Source organism: Lottia gigantea (genome assembly GCF_000327385.1).
Source record: "Lottia gigantea unplaced genomic scaffold LOTGIsca_69, whole genome shotgun sequence".
In the NCBI taxonomy this organism is placed as follows: domain Eukaryota; kingdom Metazoa; phylum Mollusca; class Gastropoda; family Lottiidae; genus Lottia; species Lottia gigantea.
The window spans coordinates 1304187-1330507 of NW_008710347.1; the positions used below are offsets into that span (position 1 = coordinate 1304187).

A 26321-nucleotide genomic window follows, 5' to 3' on the forward strand; every position below is an offset into this window, starting at 1 on the left:
TTAGTCAAGAATTTTGTCATAAAAAAGTGACTTTGCAGAGAAATGGAATAACAGATATTGAGGTTAAATTTTTAAATAGCAGTTGATGAAAATGACAAAAGAGAGAGTCAGGTTTTTATTACAGTAATTGCATAAAAATCATCAGAAGTGCTCAATGAGGTAATTTATTCTGATGATATGCATTAAATGTCATAAAATTGTTGCAAATAGTGGGTCATTCAAACCGTTATGGGGCACACATATTTACAATTTGACTCTCTGCCTTTAGGTATTATTGGAGTGGTTCATATGGATTACTAAAAATTTAATTATATATGCTGATCTGATCTATATGTAAAACTACATATAACAAGGCTGAATTCCATTGCATTTGAAAGAATATTGTTTTTATGCATCATAACTTTTTTTTCATCAGTACTTGATGCCATGCCTATTGTATAAATGGTTGTTCTTGTATTATATACAAAATATATACAAAATTATGATTATACTTAATATATATATATATATTTATCTGTTATTATCTTATATTCCATCTATTATTATTATTGTATATTTTCCGTCCATGTTATATGGAACACTGTCTTCATTTCTTTTATTTTCTCATAATATAATGTTTACTTATTTATTATTTACATCTTTTCAGTTATTGATGTTTTGATTTGCTCAAGCTTTCCTAATTAGTTTCCAAACTTGTTTCATTCCCTCAAATAACATGTATTTCAAAAGACGGCATTCCAAAAATCCAAAGGTAGACACTAAATGGCTCACATTCCAAACTATAGTACAAGCTTTATCAACATTTCCTTATTTTGTGGAAATCTGATTGGTATTTGGACCCCAGTTTTTAGTCCTGTTGAAAGATTGCGAATTATGATGCCAGCGAGTCACAAATCTTATATTCTGTACTATGTTTAGCTGCTGTAACTTTCTCCCATTGTGCATTTGTTAACAGCTGACTTAAAGTATATTTTTTCATTCTTTACTGCATACTATTTTTAATAATTTTCAATTGTAGTACCACCTTTATTTATCCAAGCTATTCTTTATGTACAATTGTTAAATTTTTCCCCAAGATTATTTCAATACTTGATTATATGAATATTTTAATCCAGGGTTACCGATTTATTCTGATTTGTGAGAATTTTTGTTGCTCAAAATTTATATTTATTATGTGGATTCAACAGACTTTCTAGCATTTGTATGTTACTACATTGGCCCTTAAAGTTTCCTCGATTACAATCTCCTGTCCAATGTCTGGTTCCTGTAATTCCAGAAATAATTTAAAGGGGAAGTGTGTTCCAGCTTCCCAAAAGCAGGAATTTTGACATAATCCATTTATTGCTATATGGGTTCTTGTTAATTTATGAAGTCAATTTTTCTTTATATTTTTTTTAGTAAAGAGAGAGTAATCTTTATGAATTTGATTTAGTTATAAATGTGTGACAGTGTGATTGTCAAAATTCCTACACCTAAAGCTTCATTTTCAACTCTTCATTACAACTATGATATAAATAGAACAAAATTTAAGCTGTAAATTGGTGCACACTGCCGCTGATGAGGATATGACTGTTGTATAAACCATTGATTTTAATATGGTATTATTGACATTAACGTCTTGACTTGGAACTTTAAATGCAGCGATTTGGATGGATTGTACATTAGCGAATACAGTTAGAGTCCTCGTCAGAAAAAAAAAATATTCTGTCGAGGTCTGTGATTGGCTGTATTTGATGTACAATCCAATCAAATGGCTGCAATCCGAGATACAAGAAAATTGACTCTTGCAGTCAAGGTATAAGATCAAGTTCACTATACCTTGACCATTGTGAAGATGCATCTCAACATGTTTTCATGAAACTCTATTGATCAACACAGTGGTTTAGGAAATGGAGATGCATGAATGGAAGCTTCAAGTCTGATGCACATAAAAGGGCTAGATTAGCACTGTTGAATCAAATTGTATGTCATTGAATATTTTAAATACGTCATTTGTCTTGACACTGGTTTATAGGGCATTTTAAAGGACAATACTATGAATGTAACCTCTTATCAAAATTATAACCCTGTCTGTTAATTATTTTATCATAGTATGTGGAAGCAGCCATTAAAGGGTGGTGCTTCTAAATAAGGCAATTTAAATGTGTTCACGCATTCCATTATTTTGGTTAAAAGAGATACTGTTGTCTTAATATTAGCTATTAAGTTGATAAGAGTTATCTGAAGAACTTTTAAGAATTCAAATCCAATATTTGGTTCCCCTACAATTCAACCAATACATACTGTAGAAGTTGTAATTGAGCTGTATCAGTCTGGAAACAAATATATTGAAAACTAATTATATCCATATTCCCTCAAACAATAACCATGTTAATATGAAAGGACATGCAATTCTTGTTATAATGATTGTCAATATTAAAAATAAAATTAAAGTTTTTATTTTAATTGTCTCGATTTATTTTTGATATAAATTCTGTGATATCATCAAATTCTTGGCCTCAATTTTAGTGCATTTCATAGAATAGTCAATTCACAAATTCAAATCCCTATTAAATATTGATCAAATTAGTTCTGTTGTTTCAAAACTAGAAATGAAACCGATAGAAATAGGAATCCTTATGAAAATCCATGAAATTCAGTGCCTATTAAAAAACTTGATTTCACAGCAGAAATTTCACTGATAAATTCTACTTGTAATTGTGTTATGCACACAAACATACTTTTGGAACCTACTTGATCAAAAAATTCCTTCAATATTAAGGGATAAAAATTTTTATTATAGCATAGGGAGATGAATGATTAATAAATAACACCATTAGATATAATAATTCTCTATTTCACAAAATTTTCAACATTTAATAACAGATATTATGATATAATATTTAAGCAATATAATACATTTATAAAACAAGGGATAATTTCTCTATTCATAATAAATAAATATTTTTTATCTTCATAACCTAATTTACATCATCACACAATTTGTACAAAATAATAGATATAACTTTTTGAGGATCTTATTTTTGGCAATAGAAAATTGAAAACAAGTTGAGATATGCACACACTTATATAGTTTAAAAGGAGTGGAAAACAGTCAAATAATAAGTTGCATAATTATGACACAAACAAAGAAAATATCACTCAAAAAAATCATTGATATAGAATGAACAGGTTAAAGAGATTGTAAAGAGATTTTCTAAATTTTTTCTTGTTATCGGGGACACTGATAGCATCAACATGCACCATTCCAATTTTCAATCAGATGTCTGTGATTCCTGCAATTCCACTAATACTAATTGTTTATACTTGCACTAATGGCAAAATATGCTTTTATCATATAGTTATTTTTTGGGGTTCACATTAAAATTCTCTCGATAAATGGTGAATGGGTAATCTTATGTGTAGTAATTAGTTATTACACTTTATCAAATGGGTAATTCAATGTGCAACCAAAGTAAAAAATATAGTATGGCAATACTATTAACACAAAGGGGTGCTGTTAACTAAGTGCAGCAGTCTGAAAACATTAAAGTGCAACAATTAGTAAGGTAAAGTAAGAAATAAACAAATTGGCCTTGACTAAAGAATTTCAATGTTTAAGTCTTAGTTTCTAGTACCTTAAACGATAATCAAAACTACTGAGGAGATGTTATACACTTAGAGAATGTCTTGGTTAGATACTTTCAACTGGTCATATAGATTTGATCAAGGAAAAGAATACAATGAAATTGGAAAATTTAAACAAGATGCCTTTAAATAATCAACTAACAAATTTATATTTCTTAAAATATCTTTCACTGCACAGAAATTTACAAGAATCACAAATAAATGTTAACCTTCAGGACATTTCTTTTTTAATTGTGACATACCAGTAAGTATTAGCAAACCTTCAAAAATTGACAAATGGCATATAATGTATAAAAATAATATTTTAAAATCTTCAAATATCATACAAGGAAATCGAATTCTGTGTCATATATAGTACTATACAAAACATTTTAAATCCTACAATGCTCATCAAATTAATGAATGAATTTCCATTTTTAGCGATTTATAATGTGTTAGCTGCTTTGATGCCTCGGTATTTGTCATGACTATATGTGTCATGTTAAAAATCCTTTAGATAGTTCACAAATGTCTAAAAGTGTGTTGTCACGTTCACATAAAGAATTAAGCTTACATAATTTAAAATTATTCTATTATGTTAATCAAGGTAAGATTTATTACAGTTTATTTTTGACAAAGAATAGATGTTTTGAAAAATATGTCAAATACCATTAACAACAAGCTTAGAAAAGCAGTACTTTAAAGGGACAGGTTCGCCATCCGATTGATCGTACAGTAGTCTTGGAAACGGAATTTCAGTATAAGTGTTCACAGCCCACTTTGAGCACTTTTTTAATGCAAAATTTGAGCCCTTACATACATGTGGGTCTAATATTATCCCCGTTTGAACATTAAAATGACAACTAGTCTTTTCTTGAGACTCTGCCATATATAGAAAATACATATATAGAAATAGAAATTTCTAGTTTAAGGTATTTTTGAATGAATTATGCAATTTTTGTACATTTCTTGTACTTTTGAAGACTATTAACATATATATTCAAAACACAATTTAAGCTCCGAAAATGGCCAACCTGTCCCTTTAAAGCTAAAAAAAAAAATTGAAGACAAAACATTTAGAGAGGTAAATGAGTACAGTACTGTCAGTGAAGAAACATCAAATCTTCATATTGAGATCAATTGCCTATAACTTATGTCAAAGAATGAAATCTTGACATAATTAATTAAGTACCGTACAAATTATTACTGGCACTTACAGTATTACAAGTATTTATTTCATATTTAAGTAATATATTTTCATTGAAAAAAACTCTTCTCAAATGTATAGGAATTTGTACATCAAAAATCAGATAAGAAAAATTTTAAACCATAACAGAAAATTTGGGGTATTTTCCTTTAAATATGAAATGTTACAAAAGAGAGCACATCAGCTATAAAAATATACTATAGACATGGTCCTGGTATTAACCTTTAATAAATTCACAAGAGATTTTTTCTAGCCCATGTAAGTGTATCAAAGGCACTTTATGCTTCTCACTGCACCTTTCTGACATTTCTGAAAAAATTAACCAGAAATTATGAAGTCACCTTCATAAATGTCAATTAAGCTATATGATTTTACCAAAATGACTTCATAATTTTGTCCATTGATATACACACAAAGACTGATAAAACCACTTTTGAACCTCAAAGAGAAAGCAGAAGGTTCTCAAGTGAACTTTAAACACTAATTAAACATTGAAAAATTGTTAAATATTTTATAATTAACATCTATGTGACAATGAACAAAATATAATATATACACCAACTTAAATTATCTATTTGTCTTTAAGTGGCTATCCCAGATAGATCTACTTGTAACGTCCGTAAATCGAATTCAGAACAAAACACTGAAATTCTGAAAAACAATGAAATGTATATATACTGTTGTTGAATTCTGCACCAAACAGTGAAATCAAACATTTCCGAATTATAGCAATCAAAACAATTTTTTTTCTATATATATCCCTCTTCAAAATAAATTAAATAATTATAGACTGGGATTTCCAGCTAAAGAAGGTCCATAAAAAAATTGCGATGGATTTATTAAAATTTTGCTTACAAATCAAAGTAATTTCTTTTTGTACCATGAATCGGAGGACTAGAAATATCCAGGATGTCAACTTAAAAAATTTACTAGGGTAAATCAGTCATCACAAGACAAACCCACAATTGAGCAAGGAATAATTTTGTATGTAACTTTAACTCAAAATATTATATTCATGTATCTAAATAGTCATTGATTTAAGATTGGGGCCAGAATCAATGTATTTTCAGACCCCATACCCATAATATAAGAGAAAGGACTTCTTTTGTCTCCCCCTTAAATTTATGACCTTGTATGCCTATGAAGATTATTCATAAATATACCTGATATATATAATAAACTGTCAAGAATTACAGACACATCTTTCGGAATTCTTCCATATGTGGAACTATCAGGACTCCATTTTAATCTGCATAATGGTTTCTAGTGTCAACTATTTTAGTTTTTGGCCTTCCCTACACCAACAATAATTTACTCAAATTTCCAAATTAAGGACCTAAATTTTGCAAGGCACAGTGTTTTTAAAGTGTTTGTTTATCAATGAGGATGAGAACCTATCTAGAACGAGCAGTTTTTACATTGGATATTAACCGGTATTAATCTAACATTGAGAAATATGGTCTGACAGAAATATGGGTGCTAACAATCAACAATATATACATCTTCATTTATATAAGAAAAAGTGTATAAAAGACACAAGTGATATCTGTTAACTTGGTCTATCAAATGTATGAGGCTCTGGACTAGGTGAACTAGTTGAGCTGTTGGTTGATCTTATACTCAGTTCCCTTCTTTCAATTATTGGCTTCCTACAGATAGGACAAGTTTCTAATTGAAGACTACAAACATCACAAAAACCATTATGTCCACATGGATGTAGTTCCATATTTGCTTGTTTATCAAAACACAATGTACATGAGTCCTCCTTGACTAAAACTTGTTTTAATAAGTCTAATTTTTTATGTCGAGGAAGAATAACCTTTTCTTCTTCAGTAAGAGTTCCCTTATCATTGAATTTCTCAAATTTGAATTTAGGTGGATATTTGAAAGGTTTAGCTCCAAAGTTGAATTCACATTGTTGGAAAGACATAAAACTGGCAGCAGCAAAGAAACCAGTTCTTGTACACGAAAAGACTTGGCAATAAGGAGGAAGAGGATCTCCATTTAAATAGAAAACTAATTGGTGATTTTCTAAATCTAATAATAACCCAAGAGTATCTCCAGGCTGCCAGCAGCGATGTGTATGAGGTTCACTGTGAGCATTATACCATATTAGTTGACGACATCCATCATAAGCCATTGAGAATTCATCATCACCTATACCAAATCCTTCATGATTAAGGAATTTACTGTTTTTAGTTGCCCATCCAATTTGCATGACACCAGCAGTAATAATTGTAACCTCATAATACCAAATTCCTGAATCAACTTGAAATGTACATCTCACACTTTCAAAGGATGAAGCATCACATCTTGCCTCTAACCCATTGGCTGATATTTTGAGATATTCACTAACATCATTACTATTTAACATAACATTTATATTATCATGAACTAACTGTTCGTAGGTGAATGGACGGCCCTGTATCATAAAAAGATTATCGAGGCACCATCTTGCACAAAAGGCAACTTCACGCTTGGCATATTCATCAGAACTAGACCATGCTTCTAATGAAACTAGAGGATTAGTTTTCATTTCACCCAAACTCTGATTAATGGTCACTTTATTTTCACTAGTTTGAGCAAACTTCTCCAATGCCACCATTGAATGAAGGATAACAACAGGATGGTTATTAACACTAAGATTAGAAATTAAATATTGTAAAACATCTGATGATAATAAAGATACACTATTAGGGCCAGCTAATTTTTCCGCTAAGCAACCAAGAATAACTCCAATATTTCTTTGCTGACACGGTTGTTTATACATATTAGATATGCCTTCCTGTGATAAATGAAGATTTGATCTCAGTTCCATTAATGCTTCCTTTGTTGGTAACGGGAACTCGTCCAATAATAATGTAATAACTGCTGGTCCAAGTGGATCTGTTAATGGAATACCACGGATTAGTGATTTCACAACTTCAAGCCAGCCAGAATCTTTCTCAGCAATTTTGTGCAGAGCTAACATGGCCTGTGGGGGTTCTTGATCATTGTCAACCAATGTTCTTATTAAAGACAGTGTTTCTAACACAAGAGAATCTATACTACGTTGAGGATTGTCTCTACTATGGCTACTTCCTAATCTCCGTCGTTGTGAATATCCATTGGTGGATCTTTGTGGTGATTGATGACCATAAGAAGATCTCCTCCTACCATCTCTTGAGGAGAGAGGACTGCTTTCAGTATTAGGTTGATAATGGTCATCTTCTTTCTTATTACAAGTTGTTAAACAACATCCCATTTTTACTTCCTGTATTGTATTAGTAATTCAAGCTCAATTTATGAATGGATAGATCTTTTGCTTAGGCTAGAGCAAATAAAAGATTTGTCCATATTTTGACAAATCTACAAATTAACGTTTTTGTGTCAATCATAGTGGAAACTCAATTGGGTTAATCCTTAACAAACCTGAATAGGCCTAGCCTAGACCTAATTCAGTAATGGATCTACTAACTGTCATATGCACTAGCTAGAGTCTAGAGTCCAATATAAACTTCAGGGCACATCAATTACTATCACATCTTACTGTAACTATATAGTAGTTTTATACTACTAATAAATGAAAAATATCACAGGATTATACAACTGGTTCAATTTATGAACACATTTTCTTATTACCAGTCAAATGTAACTTATGTAAATTTGTGCTGAAAAATGAAGAAATATGACTGAGTTATTTTGAACTAGTTTTGAGACAAAGTTCACACGAGTAATCGGCTATTCTGGATGTATAGCTATTTCTACCATTTACGGACAAAATAACTGCTGGTCAGTTTTCAAGAATACTTTTATATGAAACGTAATTAATCCGATTTTCTTCTCAATATAGCAGCCGACAAATATTGTCAGCCATCTTGAATGATCAACATACAAAATACGGATGCATGGATAGGAATAAATTTATTTCAAGGGTGCTAACTCGTGGTTAAAAAAGGCGTTTTTATGATGTATTAATTTTTCGATAAAATTTTATAGGCTAATGACTTTTTCCTTACATTTGTTCTTTCCAATTTTCGGTTAGGTGTTTATTGGGCCATTTATATCCCTCCCCAACCCTAAACGTAGCCGTCACCGGTCGTAAGTATGAATATATTGCGCGAGATAAATATCAAAGCTACAAACGCCTTAATGTGAATTGCGAATTATGATCAAAACATGAACGCGTATTTTAAACAGACCAGCACTAATAAGGCGTTTTCTTCGATAAATTTTCCAATCTTATCTTGCAGTAATGGTAGATTTACGCGCTGTTTGTTTGCACTTTTCATCTTTGTATTTCGATTAGTATTTTCTGTTCATACAATTTTGGACAGCTGATTTAGATTCATTATTGCTGTTTTTGGCTCATGGCATTTCTCCTAGAAGTCTAAAACATTAACGTTAAAAACGCCTTAGGTCAATTTTCTAAAGAGTTAATAAAATCTACATCACAAATCTTGGCTACATCCATATAACTGTCACAATCAAGATTTGTTTTTATAAAATTGTTTTTAATATTGCAGTACTTATGAATCTTTATTTTAATATTTCGATTAGTTTAGGATTGACATTGTTTGGGTAACCATTAAAGCTAGATTTTGTATATGTTGACATCCAAGGTTATAAAATGTATTGATTATCAACAACCTTCATAGTGGTCAATTTTTCTGCATTCTCATGATGCGATTATTATGAAAACATTACACTGACACTGGTTCCAGCAAAATAGACAAAATGAATGACAGTGGTTCTTTCCCAGTAAAACTCTATGTTTATGATCTAACCAAGGGGTTAGCAAAGTCAATGTCAATGGCATTTTTAGGTATGTAGGAAATTTATCCTAGAAAATTAAAATTATTTATCATTTTTATTCAATTTACTAATTTAGACCTTGGTTTATGACTTAGACGTAGGGCCAAAAATCGTCTTCAAAAATCAAATCAATTGTCTGTTAATTCTTAATCTACTAAGAAAAAGTTGCTTATGTAGACAAATGGAATAATCAAAACTGTAAACATTTATCTTCTCTTGAAACTAGCAACAAACTGAGGCTAAGTAGGCTAATCAATAATAGCTTTATACTGGTACTAGGGTCTAGGGTAGGCCTAAAGGTGAGCCTACCTTAGGCTACAGACTGGCTTCAACAAGGCTAAAAAAAACAGTAGGCCTAAATATTGTATGGTAGATCTAATAAATAAACTTTTATAATGTAAGAATTGTCATTACTTTCAGAAAGCCTAGAACTATGTATGTCATTTATATTTTTAATCCATTTTATTCAGTCTAGCAATAATATTGTTTTTATGGTAGGTATGTAAATATTTTATGTTTTATTTTTGTTTAGGAAAACAGATCGATGGTGTGTGGCACACTGGAACTGTTGTTTATGGAGAGGAGTACTATTTTGGAGGAACAGGAGGAATTGAAAGTTGCCCTCCAGTAAGTGTTTGGTTGTCAGCTTATATGTTATGTCTGTTGGTCAGTTCAAATATTAAGTTGTCTAAATATTTGATTATCAGATGGTCAGTTTACCTTCAAACTATGACCATAAGATAGGCTTTCGTGTTTTTCAGTAAATTACTACAACAACTGCTTGTATTCATATCAAATGACAATTTTAAAACATCAATCTACTCTTGTTGTTTGTTTCTGATGTGGCTAATAATGAAAAGATAGTTTTCAGATCAAGTTTAACCTCCTCCTTATACAGCTAACAATGACATAAAACCAGCGATATCTTTCTTGAACTAGGCTTAGCTTAAATATGACAAAAAGATCAGACATTTGTCAAATTTAATTTAAAATTGTATTTTTTCAGTGTGGAACAATATTGGGTGAACCAGATACCATAATTGATATGGGTACAACACAAATACCTAAAGAAATGTTTCTAGAATATTTATCACAACTGGCAACCTCCAACTTTAAGTAAGAAAATTTATAATACATTAATAGTCTAATTTAGTGTGGATATGGAATTAAAGCTAAGTCAAAAAACCAGCATATGGTTTAAGTTTTTCATTACAGAGTAGAAAGCATGGATTCTATTGTTGAGGATATTATATGATTTCTGTATGCAAAAATTTTTTTAAGATTGAATCAAAGTTGGTGGTGAAAAGTTACTTTCATGAGTGCAAAAATCATTTACTGGTAGGTCCAATTTAATAACACCCTTAATTGATTATATAATATCTTAATCCCCTTTGAAATTATTTTATTTTACAGACCTCAAGACTATAACTTATTAGAACATAATTGTAATAATTTTAGTGACGAGGTGTGCCAGTTTCTAACTGGGAAAAGTATTCCATCTCATATAACTGGTCTTCCTCGTGAAGTTTTAAATACGTAGGTAGCTTTGTTGAAGATTTTATTACTAAGATGCCATTTTAAAGCCCAATTGCCTCATTTGGGGTAACTTCACAAGATGATAACCGACTTGACCATACAAACTGCAATAATTATTGCAAATTACAAATAAATTACTCATAACAACTTGAGGTTTGAGGCTTCATTTGATTCTAGAACATTTAAGAAGACACAAAATTATCTTAGATATTGAAAAAGATTGAATCAATGGAGGATAAATTGTGTAAGGACTCTTACTGTTCATTGTTATTTGTGTTTTTTTTCAGGCCTATGGGTGCCATGATCAAACCTTTGATAGATTCAATGAATATACAACCAAGTGGTGGTCATTCAGTATTTCCTTCTGAACCACCTGGAAATACCACTTCTACTGTACCACCTTCAAGACCGGTTCAGATACCACCAGCCTCACCACAGACATCACCACTCACCAACATACAATCACCTTCTCAACCACCTGTGCAGCATAATTCACACAAACCTGTAACAACTAAAGCTGATATTGTAAGTATCAACAATATATCAAAAAATATTGTAAGATTTAAAGGTTACAGGCAACTTTTGTTTTAGGGACAGTCTGAATTAACATGAGCATCAATATCTTTGAACAAGTGAATTAACTATACATCAACTTAAGTTTTAGTGGAATAGCAAGGATCACAAAATTGAAATGGTGCAAATTGATGCCATCAGTGTCCAAAAAACATCTTTACAATCCCTTTAAGAATTATACAGCGTATGGGTTTATTAATTTCAATTTTTCTATAAAATGACATTAGTTACGTTGTATTTTTATATAGAAGTTTCCAGTATTGAAAGGAGATGAGATACAAGGAAGTATTAAGTCTGCCTTTTCTCTTGGTGATTTAAATCTATGGAATGAAGCGCTTGAATATCTGCAAACTTCAAACCCATCATGGTCATTAAGTAAAAATCATATTTATGTTATTGGTAAGTTTTTCAAAAAGAGATTTTTTTAAGTACATGTATGTAGTATGTATGCCGTATACGTCAAGTCTTACACTTCTACTTATGTCTGGATTCTTGGAGCTACTCCAAGCCTTCTGTATAATAAAATTCTTTCAAATTCTTCCAGCACAAAGGTGCCAAACTATTTACCATAAGCTTAGAATGTATATTAAAGGCAAGGTAAAAAGGTTTTCTATCTTTTTTGTGTGTATCACTGTCACTATGGTTCCTGTAAACATAGTATATGATGTCATTGCAAAATCTCCTTATGATATTTAATAGTCTTTGGAAGAACCAAGTCATAAAATGCTTAATTTTAGTGGAATTGCAAGAACCAAAGATGTCCGACTGGTGCAAATGCATGCTATTAGTGTCAAACTTTTTACTTCTGGTAAAGTAATTTTGAAAAATCTCTAAGTGCTTGTTAAAACTTGTAAGATTAATATATTCCAGGTAAAATATTATGCAGTAAAGAAATAAAAGTAAAAGATTTGATATGGAAATCAACTTGTGAAGTATTACAGAATTTATTATTGATAGATGATGTTTTACCAGTTATAATACATACATCAGTTAATATCTTACATAATATTTTATCATTATTTGATAAATCTACATTACAACATAAAGTACATTTATTACCTATAGTAAGTACTAGATAATAGCGACTTTGGTGGGTGTGACTAGCTAGGCATGACATTCTCCTTCAGAACTCTGATTTCACATAGTTATTGTAAATTTGGCTTCAATTTCAGAGATTCCGGTAAATTTATTAGTAGATGAATGGATAATTTTTTATTTTCAAAATTGCGACATTTACGTACTTCTGTGCGACTTTTGCAGTCAATAGCTTGACATTATGAAGATGCTTGATGGCTCAAGCAGATACGGATATATACAGTGAATATTTTATTTTTTTATTCTTTATTTCAGATAATAAATCTAAATGGTAGTAGATTAATGTATAATATGTTATTTGGAGAAAAGAAAGATGAGATATTAAACAGCCAATGTATAAAGATATGTTGTACTGGACTATTAGAAGACAGTCAGGATTCACAAGCTAAATTACTTTATGCTAAATTAGCATTTAATATTACGACAGCACAGGCAAGTATCAGCTTTTTATTTTCCATGTTTCCCAGAGGTAACAAATGCAGCAGGCTTGTTTTGCTTTTGAAAATGAAATAGATTTTTTTTGGTATATATATCATAGTGGAGTTATGTATTCGGTATATAGATCATAGTGGAGTTATGTTTTTGGTATACAGATCATAGTGGAGTTATGTTTTTGGTATATAGATCATAGTGGAGTTATGTTTTTGGTATATAGATCATAGTGGAGTTATGTTTTTGGTATATAGATCATAGTGGAGTTATGTTTTTGGTATATAGATCATAGTGGAGTTATGTTTTTGGTATACAGATCATAGTGGAGTTATGTTTTTGGTATATAGATCATAGCGGAGTTAAGTTTTTGGTATATAGATCATAGTGGAGTTATGTTTTTGGTATATAGATCATAGTGGAGTTATGTTTTTAGTATACAGATCATAGTGGAGTTATGTTTATGGTATATAGATCATAGTGGAGTTATGTTTTTGGTATATAGATCATAGTGGAATTATGTTTTTGGTATATAGATCATTGTTTACAGTCTATATGTTGGGGACTCTGATTAACTGTATTCGCTCGCATACATTTTACATCTCAAATGCTCTGGTTGAATTTTGGAGCAGTGCATTTTCTAGAACATTAATCCATGAAACAATATTATGTATTTTGTAGAAAGATGATGATGTAGATATTGAAATAGGTAGTGCTCTAACTTCAGCCTTAGAACAACAAAACATAGACAATGATACAGGTATTATTATTTTATTTAGCTTACTGTGATAACAGACTATTCTATAATTTTACTGTTCACATCGATTGACATCTGCCATAATAATTTATGAGGCTCGAACGTCATCAAGATGACAACTGCATGTACTTTGATTTTCTGTTTCAGCCATTTGTTTGTTATCATCTTTAATTCAAATCATTAAAAGAAATGGACAGGTTTGTATTCAGTGTTTTAAATCTATTTGATACCAAATATTTTGATCCTAAAAGTATATGCATAGATAACCCTCTTATACTGTTTATGGGCAACGTCGATTTTGTTAACGACCCGAATCTTGAGCAAAATCTTGTATGTGCCTGTGCTTCCACGACAAGATTATTTCGTTGCATAGGATTTATAATAAGATTTATAACAAGTTTTTTGATAATTGTCTCCAATAATTTTATCGTCTGCAAAATAGAACTTCATCATCCAATCAGATCCGCACATGATTATTGACATAGTGGAAAACGACCGACTGGAGATTTTTGTCTCATCGTGTGCCCCCAGACGATCGATGAAACTCTTGACAAGACTCTATTCGGTGACATAAATCGACAACCAAGACAACATAGCAGAAAAGTAACCTCCATTAAATTATGTGAGACCAAGTTGTAGTATTTGTATTATTATTCATTTTTAATCAGATAGAAGTACAGCAAAAATTGAAGATTCTTGTTTTAAAATATATTTCTTTTATTACTTTAGATGAAGTGTTTAGTAGTTGTTATGGGATGTAACTGGCCACATTTGGATAGTCTTTCACAGAATTGCAAAGAACTGTATAAGACAGTGAAAACAATAAGTTCAAGTTAAAGACAACAGAGCATTGAAAACATTTTTATTCTAAGATGAAATGATATATTGTAATGCAGTGAAGCTTTTTAAGTTCTGTCCTTCAATTTTGATTACAGTATATTAAGCTAGTAAATCAATTTTGATAACAGTTTTTGCTGCTTTGAAGTTAGTAAATCAATTTTGATTACAGTATTTGCTGCTTTGAAGTTAGTAAATCAATTTTGATTACAGTATTTGCTGCTTTTTTCATTGTTTTAATGTTTATACTTAAACAGAAGTAACTCTAACTTATGCTGGAACATCAAAGGAACATTATTGATGTGCTTCCAAGATGGAAAACATTACACAATTCTGGAAACTTCTGAGGCATTTACTTCCTAGATAACTCCAGAATGAATAGAACAAAATAATAATTTGAATGTGAGCACTTGGATACAATTTATCTAATATAGTATAAAGTGACATTAAATATATTTTTGTGAAACTGTGATATTATTTTGAATATTTTTAATATTGGTGAATGTTACTGTATTTTAACTGCATATTAAATCATTTAACTTTTTATTGGGTATTTCTGTGTTTAGCTTCCTTGTTTATAGATAAGACTAATTTAGTGAACATATTGCAGATAAAATATCTGCTCTGCTTTAAGGAGGCAACATCCCTGCTTTCAATTTTTAGGTACAGTATTGCTTTCATTTACATTTTGATATACATGTATCACGAATCATCTAGTGTAACTCAATTGTTACAGGGATAAGAAAGGTTAGCAGGGATAAGAAATTTGCAGGAATACGACAGGTTTGCAGATAAATTACCATTGGTAATCTGAAAGATAAGTAAAACTATGATAGTTTTATGTAAACTAATTTCTCTCCATTGTGTTATAATTTTACAAAAATTCAAGGAAGTCAAAGTTCAATGTGACATGGTTAGAAAATCTTGCATATGTATTAAACACCAAAGCATAATAACTTATTAAATATAGTTTGAAAATTTGAAAATTTATCTCTGTGAAGGAAACATACTTCTTTCCCTTTTAACCAATTTTATTACAAAAATTTCACTTTCAGAAAAAACTATGTTTGCATAATGTTAGAACATACAAATCAATTTTCTAAACTGTATGTAAATGTCCATTTTGTAAAGTTGATGGCACCAGAATTAGCGTTGCATGACATTAACATTACAGTTTGTCTGTCTGTAAATCTGGAATCGGGATCAATGACCTGCATGGCACAATACTCATTATTAGACCATCTTAACTGTTGATTATTATATGACCATTCTGGTTCACTAATATTACATGGTTTAAATATTAAATAATTATTATATACTGATATACACTGACCATTTAATATCAGTAAACCATTATTAGTCAACGCTATCTGATTAGATTCATAACCCCAGCAATCTCTCATTTCTAAAGGACTTGCATCAGGTAAGTCTGTAATTCCAATACACATATAACTGGCTTCATTTTTCACTTTACCAAATCTGACACTATTTTTCGGTGGAACTAATAATTCTGGAAATATCGTTTTCAAAAACCAATCAAACTTTCTACATTTTAACCTTTCTTTCAGTTCCATCATATCTGTGAAATCTGAGTAATTGGAAGGGGGGCTTATTCTTCCTTCATGTACAGAATAAAATATATGTTTATAATCATCTAACCACAGTTCAGCTATCCTCCTTTCATTGAACAATAGTTCAGAATAATCCACATGGAAAGGATGACCCTTTTTAAAAATGTGACCAACTCTAGAGCACTCTAATATCTTGACATTACCACCACATAACCATGTTCTTATTGCCAACTCTACATCTTCTGCTCCCCACGTTTTCATTCCACTGTCTAAACCTCCAATCTCAAAGAAGTAATTCCGCTCAACAGCAAAACTACAGCCCACAATAGCAGGTGTAATGATAGGATCGGATGGATTTCTCCCAGCTAATTGTCTTGGTGGTAAGGGAGCAAACGTAAATCCCATCGTCCATTCAAAATCACCCCGCATATTGTTCATATAATTTTCATATTTAAAAGTCTCTGGATCTATAATGTCTACAGCGGGTTGTATGATTGTTTTTCTATTTTTATAGATTTCCCACAGAATCGGTTCAAGCCATCCTACGTTGACTTCAGTATGGGAGTCCAAGAACATTACCACCCGTCCTTTAGCTTGTGCAGCTCCATACATGCGACATTTCATGGTACCAAGACGGTAATCAGATCTTATGATCTGTATTTTAGGTGAAAGTTCCCTAACATAGATAGTAAGATTCCGTTTCAGGAATTCCAAGTTACTTTGATCATCAACTAAAATAATTTCTTCCAGATATTCATCGGATGTTCTCTCCAGTATACTGTGTAATGTTCTCAATAAGGTGGACCAAGGTTCGTCATGTAAAGGAATAATAACACTCACTGATGGTAAGGTTGGGTTGGTGTACGATATTTTTCTACATTCATAGGGACGTGTATCTGGAATTCGTCTGCTCACGGGAGTTTCGTGTGATTTGGGCACGTTGATGAAAAATCTGTCATACTCCGTATATTGATGAATTGGAAACAAAACCTTCCGGAGCTCTTCCAGTTTCAGATCTTTTGAAGTTGGTTTCCTTTCAGCATAATAATATTTGTACTCGGCTTTTATATGTTGGAGAATAACTTCTTTGTCCCTTTCCCGTCTTGTATCTTCACCCACCATAAACTTGAGAGTATTTTCATCATCGTCAACATCATTATATTTGGATTGCCGAGATAAAATATGGTCTCGGAAGGATACAGCATACAAACATACTAATAGTAACAACGATATAATGGCCCACTTCGTCTTCATGCTCATATACATACCACGTGATGTTTTATGTGTGTCTGCACGTGCAAACTCGATCTTTATTGGCTTGAATACGAGGGATGGACTCGTTTGAAGTAGCTGGACACGACATTTACGCAAAATCCAAGACAATTTAAGTTCATTCAATTGATTCAATCGAAACGGGTGTAATTGGAACAACGCAAGTCTAAACCTTCGAAGAAAGCTTCTAAATTGTTTATGTGCATCTGGGACACTGATAACATCAATTTGCACCATTCCGATTTTCAATCAGACGTCACTTATCTCAAAGTGCCTTATGTGATGAAGCGTATTTTGCGATTAGTGACGTCATCAAACACTTAGTTTAGTGGAATTGCAGGAACCACAGACGTCTGATTTAAAATTGTTATATGGAAAAATGCCCCCGATACCCATACAAGTTTTAGAAAACCTCTTCACAATCCCTTTAAGAATAACTCAAAATGTTAACTCAAAAAGCCATTATTGCATTAGAGTTTAAAAATATCACCTTATGGATGAAATAGATCGGCATTCCACAACGATAATATATCATACAAGAGCTGTCTTGGGTATAGATGAATCTGGATAGTATGTAAGGATATATTCACAGTATTCAGTAATATCTGTAATCATATTGAATAACAAAGTTCAAAATCGGGATTAAAAAGAATTTAATGTACAAGATATAAAAGATATTTTACATTGAAATAATACAAGTTTACCACACTATTTTTTTTAAAAATTTTTGCTTCCACAATCATTAGACGCCAGCATCATTTCATTTCTTATTACAAACAACCTATAATAACTTCTCATAATATTCTCAGAGACAAAATAAGTAAAGCTAAGCAGAAATAGAAATATATTACCAATAAAAAAAAGGGTAACCTCTTAGGTTAGAAATCGTCTTACAATCACAAAATACATTTAAAAAAATGATATTTTGTTTTTTATAAAATAGCAGAATATATACCCTGCTACCAGTCCATTATTTTTACAGTTAATTTTCCATAATCTAATAAAATTCAATTGAGTTTTTTTTTTTCAGTCAGATCTTTTGCTAGCTACTTCATTTATCAAATTATTTGAATCAATATGTTTAGTCAAAGAAACTTTGAACCTTTCAACAGGCCTCCAGAAATGATTTTGATGGCCTGTCGCCTGAAAGAGTTTTAGAGACAAATGTATTATATTCAGTCTTTCATATTAAAGGAAAACCACTAATTGGACATACTAAGCCTCTAATTACTAGTGCAACCAATAATTTAAATGGAATGTAAAATCAAACTAAGAAATCTACTTTAACATGATTTGGATAATAATAATTGACAACCCTGTCCTGGATAATTTGACCAATATGTATCAATAATAATAAGTTTTAAAATTAGGTTTAAGTCATAATACTATTCATTAGGAACATAACTTATAACAAAAGATTTCCAGTTTATCATTAAAAACTCATGTCAAATTAAGCTTCTTTCCAGAATACCTTAAAATTAATTTTGAGATTGACCAGAATTACACATTTTCTGTGATCCAAATCTTGCTAAAAAACTAAAGAATTAAACTGGATTTTTATGTGTAAATAGTCTCTACCAGATTTAAAGAAGCAGACAAAAACAAAAAATAATAAAGACACCAAGCTATAAAATAGGTGGATATATATATATATATATATATGATTTTATATTTTATAAATAATTTATAATTTGTAACAATAAATACAATATGTATTATATAACATTTCAATCAAATGTTCATCAAATACCACACAGCCTGAAATTCTTGGCTTTATTGTCAAATTATTCCTTTTCAACTGCAAAAGGAAATCCTCAGGAAAGAAAATGTTTTGACTTAAATGTCCTTTTCAGACAATGAATGTAAGTTTTGTATGTTATTTAGCTGAGCATTCCATTACATAAATATTATTTTGTCATTTCACTCCAACCATCCATCAATAATATATTCACAACCACTCATATATCACTCTTACTCTTTATACCCTAGAAACTGTTTTTAATTGAAATAAAGTGTGCTTTAAAATTGTTTACATTGACTTGAAACGGTAAGACAATATATTAAGCTTAACAAAACAGCAGTCACAATTTGCGTCCAGATTTTCTTTGTCATAATTAATATAATTTATTCCTATAGTCCAGATAATATTATTTAAAACATTAAAATCTTTATGTACATTTTAAGATAACCACAATATCAGTGTAATTTACCTTAAAGGTATTTGTATAATAGTTTCAAATTAACTCCCATTTGCACAAAAAACAACTTTTCATGTGGTCAAATTTTGATATGAATGTCACTCATCGGCAAAATCTACTCAATGACAATTTGTAAACCATTAATTGTAAATGTCTACATTATAAGATTTGTAAATCATAAATTGTAAATGTCTACCAATTGTGATATAAGAAAGCTAATGATAATTATGATTAATCATAGAATCAACAGTATCTGATAATATTTCTATACTGCTATCATCAGGAGTAGTGGCTGCAGTACCGCTACCAGAATTAGTACCACCATTTCTAGTCAGAGGTAATTCAAGTCGTGGACTATTTTCACGGTTAACTGGAGTCGTAGATGGCGTCGTGTGGTTGGAACTATCTGGAGAAACTTCTAATCCTAATATTTCTTTGACAGGTTTTGGTAATTTTTTATAGTTTTTTAATTGTAAGAATATTCCCTCAGCTTTTTTAAGCGTGTCTTCTAATGGTATTGCTAGACTTATATCATTGATATGCTGGAAGGAAAATGTTAACATTGAACATTCTTCAGATATATTCTTACTTCAAACACGACTAAAAACTGGCACTATCCCATAATTTCATACTGCCTGTAATATATATGCTTTGGAATAGGTAAAACTGTTTGATATCTATAAGTTGCAAATTTTCATTTGGTAGCAATTCAAAATACCCCTTCTAAGTGCTCACCTTTAATATTTCTGTGAAACCAAACTGATTCTCTATTAAAGTTGATTTTTCATTATCTAGTATAGCCAGAGTGATGATTAGATGGAAATTCTTACAAGGTTTATCTGTCCACATAACCTATAAAAATAAATCACAGTTTTATAACTATAAGATACTTTAATATCTTAAGCAATTTAAATAATTCATATTGCTATGCTATAAAAAAACTTAAGTTGAGCTCTTATTCACCACAAAAGATAAAGACTTTTCATTTTCAAAAATCTTAATCTGTTTCTTTTGATACCATGATATAAATATGCTTACCTCCCATAGTCTTTGTGTTTCTTGAAAGTGAAACTCTCGTTTAAACATAATTAAAATCCAACGGAAACAGAAATAAAAGTTACCAGAATCATGGCTCTCTGTTGATAAAATAAAATGACAGTTAATTAAATAATAATATCTTAAAAGTCAGTCCAATTCATTTAAATTCCAACATTTGTCCTGGATGTAATAAACTATGATGAAATAAATACCTAGATAATGGCACAGTTCAGGATCATACACTTGCATTAATTTATGTATTTGTGATAGTTGAACTTTCATTCCATTTTGATCCATTTCAAAATTTCCACACTGTAAATGAAAAAAAAGCAAAATGTGATCATCCTTCAACTTTTTGGATTCTTTATGAATATTTTCTAAGCCATATTTTGTGCAATTGTGACCTCTTTCTTGCTCTTGTTGGCTGCAAAAGTTGAAAACTACTAAGAGCTCAAGTTCAATTTATTTAAAAAAAATAAAAACAGAGTAGTATTTATTACCAATCTTTCCATTAAACCAGCAAAACACCAAAAAGCATCCACTTCATTTTCCATAATAACTAATATAGGTGATAATAAATCACTCATCCCTTGTACATAACCTATCAAATTATAAATATAGCTCTTCAATATCAATCTATGAAAATCTAATGCAATCGCCTTCGTCTTTAAAGTATGAAGGAATAATATATCATACATAGATAATATAACTCTCTTGTTTTATTGTTATTAATTAGTTCTCATTATAATCTTGTTACTTACCTAAATCAAAGTTATACATACAGTATGTCATTAAAATATCGTTTAATACCAAGAGATTCTGATTCTTCTCACCCATATAGAATGTATGTGTTCTATCTGTTCTCGTTACATCTTTATCTAAAATATGATATCATTAAGTTAAAATGCATGCGCTTGTGACTAAAAGGTACATTAAAGAATTCTTTTCAGCCCATGAAAGTGCATTAAAACACATTCTTAGCATAAACACTATTATAATTTCAATGTTAATAATATTTAATATATTATCATAAAAATATGTTACCATGCAGACTATGTTTTCATGTACACACCAATGCATTCTTTAAAAGTATCAAATCCCAGTTGATTTGGATATCAGTTAGACTTACCTATTAATGCTTTTCTTTCTCTTAATGTGGCAAATCTTCTTTCTTGTTCTGCACTGATAGTTTTCCATTGTAATTTCATTCGGAAGTAATCATCACTGAATATTCAGAAAGAAAATAAAACTGACTTGTATCAATCAACAAAAAATTATCATTACTCCTTTAAGATGATTTTTATGATAAAAGGAAACAATACATGCAACTAATTAATGTTCTTTTTATATCCAGATAAACACATCAAAAGAAAAGACACTGAAAGGTGGATATGATTCTTTAAATATATCCTATTGGTCAAATAAAGATTAACTCACACTCTACGTTTCCTCTGTTCTTGTCTTGTTTTATGATTAGAATCCCAGGTATAGTAACATAGTAAAAACTTCCACACTTCAATTCTTATAGAAGGATCAATTCCCTATAAATAATAAACAACAATATGACACATAGTTGACACAATTTAAAAATCTATTGGTAGTTGTTAGTAAATATTTCGAAACTTTACCAATCATTTACAATCTGTATCTGCTGGAACATGTTATATCTAAAGGATTTCTTTGTCTTATTAATCTAAGTAAATATTTATTTTGTATGGGTCAGAATTAGCTCCAATGCACCCGGTGAAATTGTCCTGTCCAGCATTCAGCCCATAGGGAGATTGCCAAATTTTCTTAATTAAGTGGTTTTTAGGATAATGTCTTAATTCCTTCACAATATATATATTCTTTTTTACTATATTTAACACTTACCCCACGAAATATTCTTTCTAATAAAGCATCTTTATCTTTGATTTTGCCTTCTGTATCCATCTGTATACCCCATTGACCAGGTGTAAGATGATCACCTCTGGGCACTTTAGGACGTGTAGGTAATTTGGTCTATAAAAACATTAGAGTACAAGTTTATTAATCATTTATTCAATCAGTAGTATTTTTTAAAACTATTCAACAACATTATGGCTGAATATTTAGATGCAACCATGTCCGGTCAAAAGGAAATTAATTCAGATTGACTTTGTAGAAGATGAAATTCCATTTAGTCACTTTTATTGTGCTTCTAATAAAAATTATTCATATTGTGAAAAATAAACTTTGTTTACCTTAGTTACAAGTTCAAAGCCTGGTTCTTGGTGACTAATTTCCATACCAGGTATATCTTCATGTAGTAAATCAGCTAGTTCATCATCAGGTCTAACTGTAGGGTTATCATCTAATATTAATACATTCCTTAAAAAGTTGGTCACTTTAGAAAAACCTCCCAGTGTAGCTGTGTATGGATCTTTGATAAATTTCTGTCGAAAAAATAAGAAAAATATAGTATTTATGAATGGAAAATGATATATCAAATTGCTTCTGGAGCTTGTTGTCTGAAGTCCATTACTGTTTTAAAATCTGATCTGTTAATATCATTATTGTAACTACCAATCAGTGCTGTTTATGATAATCATATAGTAAGGATACATTTCTGACAAAAAGCATAAAATAGTATTGGACTGCTAACTTGTCAAAAAGGTTCAACTTCCAACAAAGACTGAATTGTAATATGTGTTAGATACTTACAGATACTAAATCATTAGAAGAATCAGAAAATAACTGTAATTCATCAAACGATTTTGATAACATTTCTGGATCATGCTCTATCACTATAAAGAGACGTTGGTCATTTGGAGATCTGAAATCAAAGAGCCAATATAACTAAAATATCTGTGTATCAACTTTGTGTTTCTAGTAGCAGAATTCAAACTGAACTGCAAATTTGCAAATATAGAAATTTAATAATATGAAAATTCTTCAAGCTTTACAGACTGAGTTTTTATCTGGAACGCAAATGTGCCAATAAAAAAGGCTCCACTGTACCTTCTGATATGGATGTATTTTTCAAATTCTTTCAACAAGGCTTTACTACCACCAGTATGAAAATGTAAAGCTGGAAATGTAGTTCCATCTTTTAAAATAAAAATTATGTTGGCATATCCATGATTTGGTGCACATCTTTTAAAACTTTTCAAGTCCAGAAGATCAAAACTTATATTATACTTTCTTCTGGAATCCATTTTAGCATTCATAGACACTGAAATACGGATTAAGGTTAAAATTAGGGTCAAGGACGTGTTTTGCTAGAAGGGGGCAATAACTCTTTGAACACAAGATAGATTTTAAATTTTCAGAGTTACTAAAGGGTTATTAGTCCTGCTTTTAACTAATTTGGCATTTGACAGACTAGGCAAGCAGTGTGAACTGTGGGAAATTTTGCCAGGACAGAGACATTAGCCTACTCTTTATCAATTTTCAACTGTCAAGTGATCCTTAATGTGCACTGCCTTTAGTACATGGGGCCTGGTTTATTGTCCAATTTGGATGATAAGATGCTTTTATTAATGACAACCTCTCCAATCTTTAATAAATGATGTGCCTACCTGTATCAGCATCTCTATCTGATCTATTAAACCCAACAGAACTAACCATGGACCAATCTTGATCACTCTGTGCCCCATCTAAAGATACCACATCTTCTGCTTTCCACTCTAAATATACTCCTTCAGACTATAAAACATAAATGTGATGATAAATTGTCACATTAAATTGTATACTTTTCAATATACAATACAATTTGTCTTCTATGGTGCAGAATGCTGCAAATATTTTCCAATCTTCTTAAGTTACAAAATAACCTACAACATGACGTAATTCATCTAGTTGAACGCTATAGCTTACCTTTGCTATAAGAAATACTCTTCCAGGTATATGAGTATCTTTATCTTTGGCATTAGAAACATTTATATGTATAAACACACTCTCCTTTTCATACAAAATCTACAATTACAAATTTATAACAATCAGTTTCTGTGATATCGCGATATGTCATAGTTCCTTATGTCTAAATTTCAAATTTGAAGTGATATACTGGCCACATATGTGTTAATAATAAGCTTACAAGTTTTCCTCGTTTTTATTTGTCATCATTGTACAATGTTTGCCCAATCAGCTAAACTATTGAGTTTATCAATGACTAACTATTACAAGGCCTACTCTAATGATTAGAAGATAGTGATAGATTGATACTTGTAGTGATTTTCACATATTCTTGAATTAACTTCCTAATTTTTACCTCTAACATGCACCTTTGATTCTTCACTGGTGAAAGACTGAGGATAATATGATATGCAAATAAAATTCCTATTAACACTGGGTGTTTAAGTCCTCTATATTCACATGTCTTAGAGTTTAGTACAGTAAGTTTGCTTTTCTTGTATGAAACAAACAGATCAATCAGGCAAGATAAATTAAAACTTTTTTTAATTGGCTTCATCAAAATTTGAAATGGCTCAGATAGTAGAAAAAATCAAAACTGATAAAACATACTTAGCATATCAAAGCTATCCGTTTATTTAAGCTTGTAGGCTAACTAAATAGGCTCTTGCCTACCATCCAGAATTTAGTTTTGAAACAACTTAACAAGTGATCTTTAGAAATACATGTACATTAAGTTGCTGAACAAAAAACAAATGAGGTAAAAAAAACTGAAAAAATCAGGTTAGGAAGCTTCAATATTTAAAGTCGTATTTTGTAGTTTACAAGGCATTTTGTAGAGAGATGGAGGAAATGAATTTCCTATTTGATCCTGGAGAATGAAATAAAGATGTTGTCTATCATTCCCTAAGAATGTCAATTTTATCAAATCATCATCAGATAAATATGCCATCATCATGGGCAATCACAAAGGACCTTGTTGTTGTAGGGCTACACTACAGACTAATATTGTGTAGACTAATTGTAGGCCCGTATGGAGAAGTAATAACATGTTACAAACAGTAAACTGAACTCAACCACTATGATAGAGTGGTCAAATGGTAAGGACCAAATTAGCTAGATTGAACTCAGATAGATAAGGTAACAACCATCCATTACAATATAACTACGCTATAACATAAAATATGATTTGGCAAATAGAAAAGGGGGGGGGGGGGGGCACAAAAGTTACTCTTATCTAGTTCTGAAACGAGAGTTAGACAAGGAGAGTTATCAAAGCAATATTTATAAACAAATGAAAGTATTTGAACCTGATTAGCAGCTGACATTGTTGACAATTCTGTACCGTATATATGTAAAATATAAACTACAAAACCATCAGTTTTCTCTGAACATCAGTCATATTGCTGTATTTTGATAATGACGTCATATTCTATCGCTTATATCATTAACAAATAGTTTCAAATTCGCGAATGATTCTATCAATCAGGAAAATATTTACATAACAGCCACATTTCATCTTTTTTTAGCTAAAA

The 26321-nt window shown here is 30.7% G+C and overlaps 4 protein-coding genes across 4 annotated transcripts; 1 reads left to right on the forward strand and 3 right to left on the reverse strand.

The window, feature by feature from the left end:
- Positions 1 to 6362: 6362 nt before the first annotated feature.
- LOTGIDRAFT_130506 (hypothetical protein) lies at positions 6363 to 8057 on the reverse strand (the record flags this gene model as incomplete). Its single annotated transcript, XM_009065329.1, has 1 exon — positions 6363 to 8057. One exon carries the CDS (start codon positions 8055 to 8057, stop codon positions 6363 to 6365), a length of 1695 nt encoding a protein of 564 aa, XP_009063577.1.
- A 1490-nt stretch (positions 8058 to 9547) lies between these two features.
- Positions 9548 to 11500, forward strand: LOTGIDRAFT_87444 (hypothetical protein; the record flags this gene model as incomplete). The annotated part of the gene is made up of 5 exons (XM_009065330.1): positions 9548 to 9617; positions 10140 to 10234; positions 10614 to 10723; positions 11021 to 11143; positions 11431 to 11500. Coding segments are annotated over 5 exons (468 nt in total), but the record flags the coding sequence as incomplete, so codon positions are not given.
- A 4701-nt stretch (positions 11501 to 16201) lies between these two features.
- Positions 16202 to 17350, reverse strand: LOTGIDRAFT_64054 (hypothetical protein; the record flags this gene model as incomplete). Its single annotated transcript, XM_009065213.1, has 1 exon — positions 16202 to 17350. A coding segment is annotated over one exon (1149 nt), but the record flags the coding sequence as incomplete, so codon positions are not given.
- Positions 17351 to 20090: 2740 nt separating this feature from the next.
- On the reverse strand, positions 20091 to 26202 carry LOTGIDRAFT_221303 (hypothetical protein; the record flags this gene model as incomplete). The annotated part of the gene is made up of 15 exons (XM_009065331.1): positions 26097 to 26202; positions 24751 to 24849; positions 24453 to 24579; positions 23893 to 24106; positions 23596 to 23707; positions 23136 to 23327; positions 22786 to 22914; positions 22351 to 22454; positions 22043 to 22137; positions 21675 to 21791; positions 21414 to 21514; positions 21126 to 21225; positions 20914 to 21011; positions 20611 to 20727; positions 20091 to 20417 (listed from the first exon to the last, which is right to left on the reverse strand). The coding sequence occupies exons 1-15, from the start codon at positions 26112 to 26114 to the stop codon at positions 20091 to 20093; spliced, it is 1950 nt and encodes a 649-aa protein (XP_009063579.1). The 5' UTR covers positions 26115 to 26202.
- Positions 26203 to 26321: the final 119 nt, after the last annotated feature.